General features: G+C 40.5%; 1 protein-coding gene across 2 annotated transcripts in view; it reads left to right on the forward strand.

Moving 5' to 3' along the window:
- The window catches only part of LOC105915221 (WD repeat-containing protein 7), a gene marked incomplete at its 5' end in the record, with an annotated part of 97,532 nt that overhangs the window by 7,071 nt on the left and 73,927 nt on the right, over positions 1-16,534 (forward strand). Inside the window, 4 exon segments of one of the 2 annotated variants that reach the window (XM_021308809.2) lie at positions 2,323-2,420; positions 7,420-7,542; positions 14,209-14,327; positions 15,792-15,915. In XM_021308809.2, the coding sequence (XP_021164484.2) occupies positions 2,323-2,420; positions 7,420-7,542; positions 14,209-14,327; positions 15,792-15,915 (464 nt within the window). 2 annotated transcript variants of the gene reach the window in all.

Genomic DNA, 16,534 nt, shown 5'->3' on the forward strand with positions numbered 1-16,534 from the left:
TGTCGTCTCGTATTATAATTGCATCAGGTTCCAAATGAACGATCAAAAACTCAAACCTGATGAGTCCGTGGAAACCTCACTCCTGTGAACTCGATGGGGAAACATTGAATTTTATGATCTGATGTAGTTAAAGCATTTTAGACCAATTCAGCGGTTCTAATTATCCGCTTGATCCTCGGACTTTCCTGGAACGGCGAGAACGTGCCGGCTGCTGGCAAAGCGTCGACACAGACCCGCTGTTGATCATTATCCAGAGAAGAAAGGAAAAACAAGGCTGGAGGTCATGATGAAATACTAAAAGCATCCGCGTTGTGAGCTTCTCGCGGAAAGGAGCTCGTCCACCGTCATAAATCTAAGATGGGCGGCATGAAAAATCCAAGAAGCCAAACACCGTCAAAAATTCACCAGCGCCGGTTTGGAGTGTTGGAAGTGAAAACAGAGAGAGAGGAGATCAGTCTCTGGCTTTCATAACGAGGTGGACTCTGCGAGCCGCAGAAGAAGAAGAAGAAGAAGAAGAATTCTGACTTCAGAGAAACTTGTAAACATCTGATAAGTTTCAGCTCCGTCCAGCCGGCAGGCAAGAAAACACTCGAATAATCCCTACAAATATGAATGAATGAATGAATTTATTTCAGACAATTAACAAATTGAACACACATTTAACAAATATTAAATAAATCAATTTCAGAAATTACCACATAATAATAAAAAATAATCAATTTTAGAAATTCTTCAACCAAGGACTACATAAAAAAGTAATTGATAAACATTAAATTAAATTTTCTGTTCCAGTTCAATTAAATCATTTGAACATAAATAGAGAAGAGATAAACAAAATTTTCCTCTAAATAAAATATATCAGGTATATTTACCCTGATTTCTGACATTGATTAGTGATTAAAGAAAGTTGTCTGAAAAGGGGTATGAAGAAGTAAAACTTATTTTTCATTCCCCTACTCCCTCTAATTTCACTTAAAGTACCTTCCTATTAACCAACAATGTATTGATCCAAAATTCACAAAAAAATATAAACAATTATATTTATACACATATACATATATGAATATATGCATCTACATACATACACATAAATGCACACGTGCGTTTATGTGTATGTATGGCTGCAGACCTTTTAAAACTTTAAAACATGTTTTAAAGTAAAAAAGTAGTTAAACAACAAACAACCAATTTCCGGTCATAGATATTTATCAAAGCTTATAAGTTGTAACATTAGCGGCTCTAAACGGGCTTTATTTAACTGGACTGAGGCAGAAATCTCTCCCTGATTCAGGATTTATTTATCCAGAGTCAAACCGCAGAGCAGCAGCTGCAGCACAAAACTGGCACAGCAATACCCCAGAAGAATAAAAATATAACTGTCATAAAATTAAATAAGTAATTAAATGCAGCAAATGTATGTAAAGCATTCAACAATACACCCTGTGCACAACAAATTTATGACATTAAATGACATTTTGGCCTGAGGACCACCCGTGGTGGACGGAAGCAACGGTTCTGATGGGCGGCGGTAGAAAGGGCGTTGCTGAAGGCGCTCCGTTGTGACGTTGGCACCTGGTGGAGAAGCTGCACTGCAAAAACAGAACTAGAAATAAGTAAAACTTTCTTAAACTGAGTGTATCTGTCCTTGATTTGAGCAGGTAAATAAGATGATTTGCCAATGGAATAAGATTTTTGCACTTAAAATAGGAACAATTCATCTCCATCATCTTATTTCAAGTGCAGGATGTCTAATTATCTTATTTTAGGGGTTAAAATACTCATTCCATTGGCAGATAATATTATTTACCAGCCGTCGGCCTGTCGCCGTGAAATCGTCGAGGGTTCTGATTCCGCCTCGTGACGAACAAAAGCTCGGAACCCGAGGACCGGTCCCAGGGCCGGCGGTCCTGTGACGTCTGGGATGCTGGAAGTGATGCGTTGCCTGGCAACGAGCATCGACCCGCGCATCGACGGCTGTATTGGAAGTGTGTTTGTGTCTCTCTCTGAAAGTTCGGCGCCTCCAGTCTGATCGGAGAGGACTGCACCCAGAATTCAATAGGCTGGAGCCCAACACACACACACACACACACACACACACACACACACACACACACACACACACACACACACACACACACACACACGGTCTCAGTTTCAGGAAGCCAGATTGAAGCAGAGCCCCCCCCCCCCTCTCCTCCTCCTGCTGTTTGCTTTGGATCTTCTGGGTTTTTTTAGCTCTCCTGTGTGCGTTTCTCCCGGCCCTCCTCTCTCCTCTCCGCCGCGTTTAATATTTGATGCCTCCTCTTTGTGATCCTCCTCCAGGCCTCCCAGACCAGGAGGAACCCCGGAGTCTCCTCGGAGGACGCCTGCCGCCCCCCCCCAGCCCTCCAACCCGGCGCTACAGGCCCAGATCAAACAAGGTAACTACAAAAGGAGGGGGCGCTCGCTGCGGTTGCCCCTGAGGCCCTGCGAGGCGAGGGGGGCGGGCGGGGTGAGCGGGGGGCTTTGCTAATGCAGCCCACTGGCAGTGGACCCCGCCGAGGCTTAAAGAACAGAAACACGTCCCAGAAGGGGGGGGGGGGGGTCAGCAGGTCCTTAAAGGGCGGTTCTGTAGTTTCTGACATCAGGGTGGAGTTGGTGAACTTCAGCTGGAGGACAAACGTCAGAAGCAGCTAGTTCAGTCAATGTGAGGGCCGGATGCTCACAGGGGCCCCTGTAACCCCCCCGCCTGGGCTCTCAGGGGCCTCCATGGGGGCCACAAGGTGCAGGAGGTTCATGGTGAGGGGAACCGTCAGCTCGTCTCCCGATGGACACCTGAGCGACGCCTAGGGCTGAACAATAAATCGCATTTTCAATATAATTGCGATTTAAAAAAAACGCAATTTCCAAATCGCAGAGTCTGCAATTTTTGGCTATGTAACAATTAGTGAATTAGACGCGTCCATTAGGTGTTGGTAAAATGTTTAAAGTGGGTTTGCCTCCACATGGAAGGGAAGACAGTTGCAGCAGTGAGATAATCTAATTTTATTACTTGTTTTAGAGTTTATATAATCATACATAGCATTAAGTACAGGTCAATCAGTTTAATGCATAGACTTGCTTGTTGGTTGCACTTTATGTTCAACAAGGATTGATGTCCAAAACAATTAAAAGCTGTTCTCTTGAATAATATTCTGATTAATAGAAACATTAAAAGTTCTTGTTTTAAGTAGTCCTTGTTTACAAACGTCTTTATTTAGACGACATTTTTGTTGCTTGTGGTTAACGCAGAGAAAAGTCAAAATTGTAATTTTGGTTGAAATATATTGTAGGCAGAACGCAATCATTTCTGCTCTGAGTTTAGATGCTGCGGGTCTTTTAGCAACTAATCTGCACAGCGAGGAAACAAAATGATTTGTTGTTTGTATATGTTTAAAAAGACATGATAAATTAAACTGGGAAAAAAAAATCGCATTAAATCGCAATATTAAGAAAAAAAAATCGCAATTAGATTATTTTCCAAAATCGTTCAGCCCTAGCGACGCTAGGAGGTTTTCAGAGCTTCCCTTCCAGTCTGGAGGCGCAGAGAAACGAGTTTTCAAGGCCCGGACAGGGTGGCGGCTGCGCTACGTCGCCCATCCATCCATCCGGTCCGTCAATCATTGGTTCGTACAGCTGTTATTAAATGTTCTCGTGACATCAGGAAATATGAAGTTCCTGCAGAAGGTCCCTGGGATCAGAAGCAAAACAAACAGAAACGAAGCCGAAATACAAAAGTTTTCGCATGAAATTCCTTAAATTACATGGAAAAAACAAGCTGATAATGGTTTAAACACACGAGCACGACGTCGTCTGTTCGCTGGTAGGATACTGACTGCTCAGAAATAACCCGCATAACCATGCTTTAAAAGAAAAATGCTTTTACACCCGTTTGGTCCACTAAAGCTGTTTTTTTTTTGTCTCTTTGGGTGTTGATGTGGATAAACAGCAGGTTATAAATCTGATTAAAGCCCAAATAGAGACGTTCTAGATGAAGCAACGTTCTCCGGGTGGAGGCGGATCAGTGAAGCTCGTAGGGGACGTTCTAACCAGCTGTCACCATCTGCCCACTCCACAGCCACACACACGGCTACCTCCCACACCGACACCCCCCAGACGCCGGGCGGAGGCGGGGCTTCGCCGCTATTGTCCCGCCTTAATTGAGGCCAAGCATGACAAGCGTGTGGACTTATTCATACCACACGTCTATTCAGAGCGAACGGCCGGCCGTGACCTCGGCCCGCTCCTCCTCCTCCTCCTTCTCCTCGGCTTTGTGAAGGAAAGCGCTGTTAACCCCGCGCTCCGGCTCCTTTCACATGGAAATAAAATGAGGAGGCCCCTCTGATATACTGCAGTGGGAACACACAGAGTTTACAGTCAGGTCCACACGGATACAGGAACGACATCCCGTTTTTTTTTTGGTTTTTTTCTCCCTGAAAGGGAACAATGGAGAGATTTTCTGCAGTTTAGCTGCTTACTTCCTGCAGCGCCAACCCAACCTGGGCTCAAACAGGTGTGTTCCTATTTAACAGCAGCGTTCCTGCTTATCTACGCTGCAGTTAAATGTTTATTCCAGGCCACACCGAGCACAAATAAAGGTGCATGAACAGTGTCCAAAATTAACTTCCTGATTCACCGGCCAAGTTGGTAATCCTCACCAGACCTCAACTTTTATAAAAAATTGAGTAAGTGAGACACAATATGAATTATCAGATTCACATCCAGGTGATAAAAGAAACACTGCAGATTATCATTATTCTATCCATGTTGGTCTTATTAGTGAATGAGGCAGAGTTTCATCAAGCCTGCACGGTCCAACATTTTTCCCTCAGCTGCAACACTAAAGCATGCAGGGGTTTAGAAGGATAAACAGTGGGGAAAATGCATAAATAAAGACTGTAAAGGGCTCCTTTAGAGGGGAGAGAAGGAGTAATGGGTCTGATTTTGATGTTAAAGGTTACATGTAACGTAATTTTGCGCACCTGAATTCAAGCGCAAGGAACCACGCCCACCGAAGCACCGCTGGTTCTGTGTCGTTAAAAACAAAAGAGCATGAAATACAGTTACTGACTCTCCTATTGACTTTAATTGGGACATTTTGGTACGAGTGGAAGGACATTAAACGTAGCGATTCACGTTTTGAAGGCTGGCCGCTGATAAAAGCACCTGGAGAGGGGGGGAGAGGCGCAGTAAGAGCGGTGAAGCACAGAGACACAGAGCAGGTAGTTAAAACAAATCAGAATAAATAAGAACGAAACTTATAAACAGACTAATTGGCATTTTAGACTGAATCTGGTTAGCAGATCTGTTTTCTGATCCAGCATGCAGCCATGACTGGTTCTGAATGTGAAAGCAGCTGAAGCAGGTCCGTAGAAGGCGGGTCTAGACTGAGCTCTGTTAACAGATCATCCGCAGCCCAGATGGGGTTTGTTATTTTTATGTTATTTTTATTTTATTTGGTACAAACATTTGCTCGCCATATGGCAGCTAGCTCTCTGAAATTCACTCGCCAAACGGGAAATTTACTCACATTTGGCGACTGGTGAGTGTTAATTTCTGACCCTGTGCAGGAACACGTCAAACGAGCGTATATCTAAAGTTTTAATACGTTTGGACAAAGTAATGTACGTCAGAAATGCACTTTTTTTTTAAATTACCGTCAGTAAAAGATATATTTTACACTAATTATTTTTTTTCTCGTATTTTTGTTGTAAAAATGTGTTGAGTTTTCTGTGAACATTAAAGAATAGTGTGATGAAAATGTCTGTGAAGGACAGAGATTAGCGACACGCTAAACTCTGTGACTCAACTTGAATGTTTGCATTAAGGTGCAACATTAAAATCAGCAGCTGACATAATAAATATATTTTTTATTCTTAAAAAGCTGGAAAACGCTCGTTTAACTGCATAATTGCCAAGCTTTCTTCCGGCTGCTCTGCAGCTCTGACTCCTGGTTACTGCTAGGGCTGGGCGATATGGATTAAAAAATAAATCTCATATTTTATCATACCAAATCCGATTAATCGATTTTTTTTTCCCTCCTTTTTGTTTCATAAAAAGAAATTAAATAAATTATTTTAAAACCTTGCTTTTATGTCAAGCATTTCGTCAGGGAGTTGACCTGAATTCAAAGTGCAACTAAAAACAAGCTGTGAAACATGCTTGTAAAACAAGATGGCAGCCGTGCCATTATAAACAATGAAAATATAACAAAACATTTGCTGCTAGTGGTTTTACACATTGAGCTAAGAACAGGCTTCACTGCACTTGTGAACTTCAAACCAAGTTAAAAATAAGTAAATGAAGTACCTCGTATTATGGTAAAAAAAAAATTTCCACTTAACAATATTTTGACAATACATTTGCCTAAACATATATTCAGCATCACATGCTGTTCTCTTCATGGAAACCCAATGAGTGTATTGGCAAAATAAAATCCAGATTTTCCAAAAATGAAATCCTAAAGAATTGTAAATTCGAATAAATCGATTAAATCGATTTATCGCCCAGCCCTAGTTGGATCCCAACCATGTTTAGAGCTGTAGCTCTGAGATTAGAAGCTGCTTCCAGTGTGTGATGAGGTTTAGACCAGGGGAGTCAACCTCATTTCTATATGGGTCCACTTTGACATCATTAAGTCATTAAAAGGGCCGCTTAGACGTGCATAGATGATACTTTTGATTTAATAATTTCATTTCAGTTCACATTGAAATATAAAAAATGTACAGTAACATAAAAGTAGCACCTTAGACCCAGTTTATACAGTTTTTCTGCAAAAGAAAGTTAATATTGGGGTGAGTTAAATTTTAAATTGATCACTCTGCATCACTTTTTCTCTTTTTGGACATTTCTAGGTTTTTTTAATGTGTTGTAGAAAAACTAGTGGCAGGATGCTGTTACTACAGTTAAATAAATCAACATTCGCTACAGGAGTCACGGTGTTAGCCCCTTTATACAATTTAAAAGGATATTTGCCTCTACTTTATGGCATAATGTGCTTTTTTTTGGCTCTTGAGGGCCGGATAAATTGCCTTGACGGACCTCGAGTTTGACACGTGCGTTAGAGGATTCCATTATCAGTAAATAATGATTATTAGAGCCGAGGAACCCAGAGCTGGACGTACATTCCTGACAAATTATTCATAATCTTTCTCTTTTGTCTTCTGTTTTTACTCTTTGCAACCAAGTTTCACTCAAATGTTCATAATGAATGTGCAGCTGAGTCATAAAACTAATAGATCTGGGTGTGGAGCGCCCCCTGTTGGTTGATTTCTGTCTTTTATTTTTTAATATTTCTTCCTCTGACAGCTTTTTCTTCTTCTCTTGCTCTGGTAAATATTTACATCTCTCTAACCTGTTCTTTTCTTCTCAACTATTTCTCTCCCTGTCTTCCTTTACAAGCTGCTCTAGCTGCCGGCGCCTCCACTGCCGGGGCTCTGGGGGCCCCCGGGGGCCCCCCTCAAGGGGCCCCTGGCTTCCCCGCCCCCGGCCCTGCTTCTCATAACCTCCCCTCAGTCAACGAAGGTACAGACGGGTCTGACGGTGACGCTTAGGGACAGTTTGCAGCCGTATTCATTCTTTGTCTTCAGAGAGCTTCTGCTTCTTCTGCCTCTTTCCTCCCATTCGGTTTCCTCTCTGTGCATCGGGCTCCGTCCTTTGTCTTCACAAGTCCTCGTCTCGTCCCCATTCTTCTCTGTCCCCCCCCCCCCCCCTCCTCTTTTAAATCTGGCCACCTTGTTTCTCCTTTCTTGCATCAGTCTTGTTTTCCCCAACAGTGTTTGCTTTTCACCTCTTTAGCTCCAGTCTTTGTCCTTGTTTCTGCTGAAGCGAAGCCTGTCCTCCTGTCCTGCTGTCCTGCTGTCCTCCTGTCCTCCTGTCCTGCTGTCCTGCTGTCCTGCTGTCCTCCTGTCCTCCTGTCCTGCTGTCCTCCTGTCCTCCTGTCCTCCTGTCCTCATTCCTCAGTTCACTGTCAAATCAGTCGCTCTGCAGCTCTGGGTGTATTTTTGTATTCAAATGCTGGAAAAACTCTCTGTGGAAGATGCAGAAAGTTCCCCTGACCCTGAATCAGGCCTCCAGCGCATCTGTAAAACACGCAGTATTGTGCAAAAGTCTTTGGTCTCTCTCATTATTTTGTTTCCATTGGAGCGATTTCAAGTTATTGTTGAGTTAAAAGCAGGCGTATTTTTTCTCAGGATAGTTTATTCAGAATCAACACTAATCTTAGTATATAAATATTTTGTAATATTTCAACTAAAGAAGAATAATAAGCATGAACTGGTAATCAGTGGAACCAGCAACCTCCCAGTTCTAATTAATTAAAGCTAATATGCTTATAGAAAACGACCAAAAACAGTTTGATAGTGTTTTGATGGTCTTTTTGAGCCGAAAGATAATTCGCTCTCAGGCGTGATTAACAGATATAAACAGACGTGGCGTCATCCAACGACAGTATCAATGAACTATCATAATGTTGGTTTGTTTAATTAATAAGTCAATTGTAAGTAATGTCAGACCGGGCCTGACCTCGCAGTAAAGCAGCAGAAAACCAGCCGTTATTAATTAAGTAAACTGATCTACAGCAACTCTAAGAGCCTCATATCAGAACATTTACTCACGTCAGTCAACTCTGCGTCACATCTGAGCCTCGGCAGGTTTAGCTTCAGTGAACACCAACGTTCAGACTGGATTACCAGAGACATTACAGGCTTTTCCCTCTTGGAATAATATTTTTTTATGCATTTATTCCACTGGATCTTGGACCTTTCTGCATTATTTCACCTGGAGATGCTAATAGCCGTTAGCCGCTACCTTGTTTTAGCCCCTGCTGCGCATGTGCAGCACGTATTTCCATTAAATACGGAAATAAACACGAAAGGCTTCATACCATACCATACTAACTTTATTTATGAAGCACTTTATACACCGACAGGACCAAAGTGCTGTAAAATACAATGCAATTATGAAATAGAAAGGATCAAATATAAAATACATATTAGAAACAGACACAATAAAACAAAGTGAAATCTCTCAGATTGTGCCAAAAGCCAAAGAAAAAAAGATGAGTCTTAAGAAGGGACTTAAAAATAGCAAGTAAAGAGGCCTGTCTTATGCTCAAAGGCATTTACTAGGTTATTTACTAACACAATCAGCAAAACAAAGCAAAAAACACAAAAAAATAACAACTAATACACAAACAGGACGTGATAATCTTTCACAAAAACTTTGTATGTAACCAGAGTGAGCTGCTGAATTTTTTGACCCAAGACTTTTGCACAATTGTAGAATTACGCTGCAAATTACATCTTAAGACGAACTTATTTAGTACAGTCTAATTAAATAAGTATGTAACTAGTTTAACAGGCAGTCTATCGACCTGTTATAGGTTTTTATCTAAATTGGGCAATAAAAACAATCGTGTCGTCTGTCAATAGTTTGACTTTCCAGAGAAATAAAAAGCTCCATCTGATGGATTTGAGAGTGCACTGACATTTATCCTGGTTTTTCTTCTGTTAGTCCACTTGTTCGCCGTGTTGTGGAGTCCCTCCTTGTTCTTTCTTTCAGTCCTGGTGTGTTTCAGTCTCTCTGTGCTGTTTTGTATGCTTGCTATTCCAGTCATGTCTTTAACTAGAAGAGGGGAATTGGTCTCGATTTTAAACTACAACACAAGCCAAGTCAAACATGTAAGAAATAAAAATACCCCAGGGCTCGGCAACACCTGAACCTGCCATCATTTTTGCCAACAGTTGGTCTGAGACTGTGTTTTATTTGAAACCGCTGAATGATAACTGATGTTTTATTCAATTTTTTCAGGTTTGACTCCAAAATGAACTTTAACTTCCAAAGGAGATCTTTTCTGATGTCAAACTTATCTTTTTCTTCCCAGTGTTCCTACAGGATGTTGGCTTTTATCAATAAGGCTCACAGCCTCTTTTATTCATACTATGAATGTGCTTTAATCTGCTTAAAGGCTTTTGGTTTGTTTTTGAGGCCATGAAGGCTTCTTGAACTTTAATTTCTAGCTAACGTGGCAAAACGGACTTGACTAGAATATTTACTGACGATGGGAACAGCAAGCATGCACACAGACTCATTCTTTGCTTGTAATAACGATTTTCTGAAGCTGCAATATTCACAAAAAGAGAAACAACCACTGCCCTGCAGAACCCAAAGTCATTATCAGCCTCTTATGTTTGTATACGAGAGAAATGGTTGGACTTAGAAATAAGAAGCGTTAGAACGCCACTGTTAAATTAAGTCAAATTATTATTGGAAATACACATTTAATTTCACATTTAACTTCTAATTTAGTGATTAGTTTTTGAGTTATTTTGGGATTACTGGCCATAACTCTTTGGGCAGAATATAGGATTTATTTCATATTTACTGAAATATGTTTTAGTTGGAATCAGGTATTTATTCAGAAGTTTGAATTGATGCGGATGGTTATTTCACACGGCACCAAAGCGGATTACTGTGCAGTTTCCCCGTTTTCCTCCCAAATCAGATCTATGATCATAGCTCATAAAGAAAGGCAGCAAAATTTTTATTAAACATTATTGAGCTATATGTTGCAGCATTTCAAAACAAAGTAGGAAAATTAAAACTCTAGAAGAAACTTTGCCTATTGTGTGCATTTAATCTATTTTAATTTTAGATATTTTTGATCCTGCAAGGTCTGACTTGGTCTGTAGATGCAGGTGAATTTAGAGTTTTTATTATTAATAACCAGCAGAACGGAAGATTTTAACAGGAAAAAGTTAAACAACTTTAAGCCTAATTAAAACATGTCTAAAGCAAATTCACACAGAAGCCATTTAATCAGGTGCAGTTATTCAGGTAATTCCCAAAAAGGGTGCCAACACTGCAACGTTGGCATTTTATTTATACTTTAAACAGGATAGTGTTCTGGCCAAATCCACAGCAAATAAAAACCCCAACATGCCAACAGTAACAGAAATAAAGCGAGAAATAAATCAACGTTTCATGTGCAGCTGATTCCATAAAAATAAATGAGAATAAATGATTACTTTATTCTACAATCCAGTACACACCTTTGGTAAAGTCAATAAAAACTGCTGTTCTCAAAAATATATGCTCCTGTACGTTTTAGTACAATTTATGATGTAAAATAATGAAGGTATGGTGCCAACAATGCATTGATAAATGAGAATAGGCTAATTTGTGGTTGCCTCACTAACGAGGCAGAAAAACAATGCTAGAATATAACCTACAGTTTAACAATCTGGGACAAATGTCATGGTACCATTATTAACTTTATCAAGACCATGTAAACACTTAGATTTATTATTGCTATTATTATTACTACAACTATTATTAATTAACCTTTTTTATTTTTACAGATTGTCTCAGTAGCTACGTTTACATGGACAAAAGTAATCGGAATAAAAAAGCCTCACGTAAACAACCCAATCAGAATATTGTGACCGGTTTTAGCTCAATCTGAATGAAATTGTAATCCGTATGAGAGGGATGGTTTATTCCGACTGATAATCTGATAAACGTGCATGCAAACGCTTCTCAGGACCATTTTGTTCTGAATGTGGCAAATTGACCCGAGTGCCCATCTGCGTCCGACGTAAACGTGACGCATTTCCTCGTTGGCGAGTGGCGGAAATACGTTGGGAAGCAAAACTGTCGGGACTCCCCGGTACCTTTCTGTTTGAAACAGTAAAAAAGCTCAAAATTGTTGTTTATTTAGTAACGACTCAACCTAATTAGAAGCTTGTGCAAGTCCAGCCTGGGCGCTCAGAAGACAAACTCGTATAATACTGCTTTAACTATTTCAGCAAAGACGGAAGTACTTCTTCTTCTGTGGGTTTTTTAAGGGTAAATTTGATAATTGTGCATGTCAGAGTGGTTCTGTTCTGAATAAAACCAGGGGAGTATACACACACATGATCGGATTAATTAATTGTGTGCCCATATAAACAGTAAAATCCGTTTTTTTTGTTTTGTTTTTTAATCCAAATACATTTCACTCCGATCGTGAAATTTTGTGCATGTAAACTTTGCTAATGAGATGTGAGTTCTCATTTAAAAGAGACCCGTGAAGGACTCCTTACAGCACTATAGTCAAGCAAGGACAGGAAAGCTACAAATACTAATCTGCCTCAAAATAAAAGGCCAGATTTCACCTTATTTCATCTTTATCTACACAGGTTAGCCCATTAAGACCTATAATGCTATTTTCTAAAACTAAAACACAAACAATAAAACTACAACAATAAGATGATTAATGACAAAAGCACTAAAAGCAACAAAAATGCCCAACGAGGCTCAGGTTCTATTTAACATCTGTTTGAAAATAAAAAAATTAAGGTTTAGCTAATTTGCATAATGATACTGTCTCTTGACTCCATGCTTGACCAATTATTCAGAGACTTCAGTTTTAAATACGTTTTTTACTATTTGTGCATTCAAAGCTAAAGCAAAAACTTTAATTTACAAGAAAAACTTCAAAGATTAAAAAATATATATTATTTTGCTTCTGTCACATTTTCAGTGTTTTAAGTTTCTGCAGGACAGTGTAACAAATTCTGTAATTAGAGATTGACTGATAATATTTTCAAAGTTAAAACAGAGTGTCGCTACGTAAAACTGGATTTAGTTTCACTGTATTTAATATTTCTACTTTAGACGGTTGTCATCCAGTTAAATTGACAATAAATCAGTCAATCTCACTGTTAAAGGCCAAAAGTGCCACTAGTCAATAAATAAAAATGCTATAATAAATATTTATATAAATGTTATAATTTCAATGATATTTAAATGTCAATCAATAAACAAATGCATCTAAAATTGTTTCAATAATTTATCAAATACATACTTATTATTGGAGGAATAAATTGAAAACTGAAAATGGACTTTATAAATCTTTATGAGATCATGTGGTGATTTGAACATTTAATAGTTTTAACTATTTGCCTATTTTTTTAATAAACAATTGACATTTTTATATAAATATTGCTACATTTGTTATGATCCAACATGTTTAGGTCTAAGCTATCAGATGTATAAATGTGTATTAGAGAAATTCAGAATCAGTTGAATTGTGGCATTTTTGGCCTTGGATATTTTTCAGAACTGTTCTAATGTTTTTAAGTTTTCTCCGTTTATCGTGTCGGAAAAGGTAAGTTTGGAGATGGAAACAGGAAAAGAAATTTTCCATGAAATTTCTTTCCTGCTTTAAAGCCATTCTCCCCCCCCCCCCCCCCCCCACCCCACACCCACACACACACGTCTTCAGTGGAAACCATATATTGAGCCGATATATGTGGACGCGGTGAAATGTGGCGTATCGGCAGATGTTTTAGTGGGTGAAGAGTTTGGTCCATATTTTGGTCTAAAATATGAGTGCTTTGTCTCAGACTGACGCGGCCAGATGTGCGGCGCTACCGGGTCACATCTGTGTCGCCTCTTCAGAAAACCCACCAGGTTTTCTCGTGTTCCCCATCTGTAAATCTGACTCCATTTTTGTTTTTTAACCAAAGTATCATGATGAGTTGTGTGTCGTTTACCTCTCACTGACGTGTATCTGTGGTCGTTTACCTGTTTTTAACTCCATCGCACCTTAACTCTGGTTAGCAGAAATGCTGAGTTTGCTCTAACCAAGGCCACAGGCAGCAGTGTTGACCTTTGAACTCACGCCAAGGCTGCGTGTCTGTGCGCGAACGTCGCCGCTGTTACGCAGCAGAACCCGTCTCATTTGTTCTGGCCTTCAAAACGGCAACAATAAATTCCCGCTGCACTGCAAAAAGGGAACCAAAATTAAATAAATTTTTTTTTTAAATGAGTGATTTTTTTCTTGATTTGAGCAGGTAAATAAGATTATTTGCCAATTGAATAAGATTTTTGCCCTTAAAGTAGGAACAATTAATCTCCATCATCATTTTTCAAGTGCAGAATATCTAATTATCTTATTTTAGGGGTAGAACGACTAATCCCATTGTCAAATAGTCTTATTTACCTGCTCAAATCAATGAAAAATAGACTAATTTCTAGAAAATTTTACTTACTTTTAGTTCCCTTTTTGCAGTGTGGGACCCATGCGTGCTCAGAGAGACGCTGGCGGTGGTTTTCGTGCAGCGGCGGCGACGTTTGTGGACGAGCGTGAGCGAGGTGGTTGGGTTAGGTGTGCCGCCGGCTAACGTTTGGGGTCTGTGTGTGCAGGGTGGAGCCAGCTGGCCGCCATGCACTGCGTGATGCTGCCGGACCTCCTGGGCCTGGACAAGTACCGGCCTCCTCTGCTGGAGATGCTGGCGAGGAGATGGCAGGACCGATGTCTGGAGGTACGCAACGATCCGGCACAATGCTGCAGTTATCTGAGATCTGCAGCAATGTCCCTGAAGGCCGAACCACAGCATGACGTCTGGACTTTGACTAGACCACTTTTTCAGTCATTCAGTTGAAGATTTGCTGCCGGGTTTTAGGCTAGGGCTGCAACTAACAAGTATTTTAATAATCAGTGATTATTCAATGAATCTGACCAAAAAAAACTGTTTTATTTCCATTTATTTTTTCCAATATAGAACATTTGGACTGACAGAGCAAATAAGCGCACAAAAAAACAAGTTGCTACTTCGGTGTTCAGTTACAATATTATTAGGTAATAAATATTTTTGCTTCAAATAAAGAAGTTTATGTTGACTAGACTGTTAGTCAATCGTTTAATAGTCAATGTTGCCTATATGCACCAGATCATAAGGCGCACTACATAATATCACCTTAAGCAGGAAATAAGTACGTAAGCGGCCAAAGCCAGACGTTCGTCATGTGTAAGTAATTAAAGAAAGACAAATTACCAGAAATATATGGGTAAGGTATTAAATTATCAGTAATATATGTTTTGATCACCTAAAAGTCCGTGTCTTGACCTTATCTGACTAGAAATCGCATATTTTAGCTTTTTAGCTTCTCACATCTACATCCTCCATGGAGCTTTATTTTCAACGACTCTTATTTTGGGAAACTTCCAGAAGTGAACAGGATGGTTTCCTGTTTATTCCCTGCCAAACAGGAGCGTATTCCATCTGAAATTAGAACTTTAATCTAATTTAGCGTTGCGTATGCGTATGCGTATGCTTCTGCTCTACATTTATTGACTGATTAAAATGAAAAGCTAACCTAAGCGTGGGACACATGTATGCTAATTTGCTTTGCAACACGTCCGGTGTATTTCCTCCTTAACATCGTTCTCTCCTGAGAGTGAGATCTATCCGTCTCTATCAGGAGGACAGAGTAGCTGGACTGTTTCTAACATGACGCCAAAATAAACGTGACTTTTATGTTGAAATAACTTACTAGGTTTATTGTTGCTACATGAATGCACTTGCAGTTTACACATTACAGTCAGGCAGTCTGGTAGACAGCTCAGGGGTCCTCAGGTAGTGACACAGAGTACCGTAATGCTCCTAATATCCATTGACTTTGTTGCTAACCAGTCTTACTTACACATTTAGACCCATTTTTAACTCCTTGTACAACATAAAATCAGTCAGTAAACACAACAGTGATCATAGATAAGGAGCACCGTCAGTTTTTGAGAAGATTTAAGGATTTTAAGTGCGTCTTATAGTCCAGAAATGCTGTACTCTGTTCTAAACTGGTTTTATTGTCCTCTTTTCAGAAGCAGCTTTTTCATAGAGGCTTCCAGACAATCGTACTAGTTCAGTTTACATGATCCTCCCGGTATAAATGCTTTAGTATTGTTCCCATATATAACCCCCCCCCCCCACCCCCGGTTTCCTTTCTAGGTGCGTGAAGCAGCACAGGCTCTTCTTCTGGCCGAGCTGAGGAGGATCGGGCAGTCGGGACGGAAGGACACCATCGACTCCTGGGCTCCGTACCTGCCTCAGTATGTGGACACCGTCAGCTCCCGTAAGTAGCAGCAAGCGCTCAAAGTTTGTGTTTTTATTCTGGAGACGCTGAGATGTCGACGCCACTGCAGCCGCTTTGTGTTCAGCCATGATGGTTGTAGTTTAAAGCGTTCCCCTGCCTGCTCGTCGTAGTCCTACCACTCCATGGTTCATCCCCAGGAGTTTAGAGGCTTCTGAGCTCAGCTGTGATGTCATGGTGGGAGGGGCCTTCTCAGGTCACATGGGTCGACCAATCAGCATTTATGGAGGAAACTGCTTTATATTTTTAAATGAAACGTTGATGTGTGACAAAATAACAGTTTATCTATCCATCAGTCCATCCATCCATCCATCCATCCATCCATCTATTCATCCATCCATCCATCCATCCATCCATCCATCCATCCATCCGTCTGTCCATCTATCCATCCATCCATCCATTCATCCCTGCATCCATCCATCCATCTATCCATCCATCCATCCATCCATCCATCCATCCATCGGTCCATCCATCGGTCCATCCCTCCGTCCGTCCATCAGTCCATCCATCCATCCATCCACCCATTCATCGGTCCGTCTGTCCGTTCGTCCGTCCGTCCGTCCATCCATCCATCCGTCCATCCATCCATCGGTCCATCCAT

Source organism: Fundulus heteroclitus, unplaced genomic scaffold, assembly GCF_011125445.2.
Source record: "Fundulus heteroclitus isolate FHET01 unplaced genomic scaffold, MU-UCD_Fhet_4.1 scaffold_154, whole genome shotgun sequence".
Taxonomy (NCBI): Eukaryota; Metazoa; Chordata; class Actinopteri; order Cyprinodontiformes; family Fundulidae; genus Fundulus; species Fundulus heteroclitus.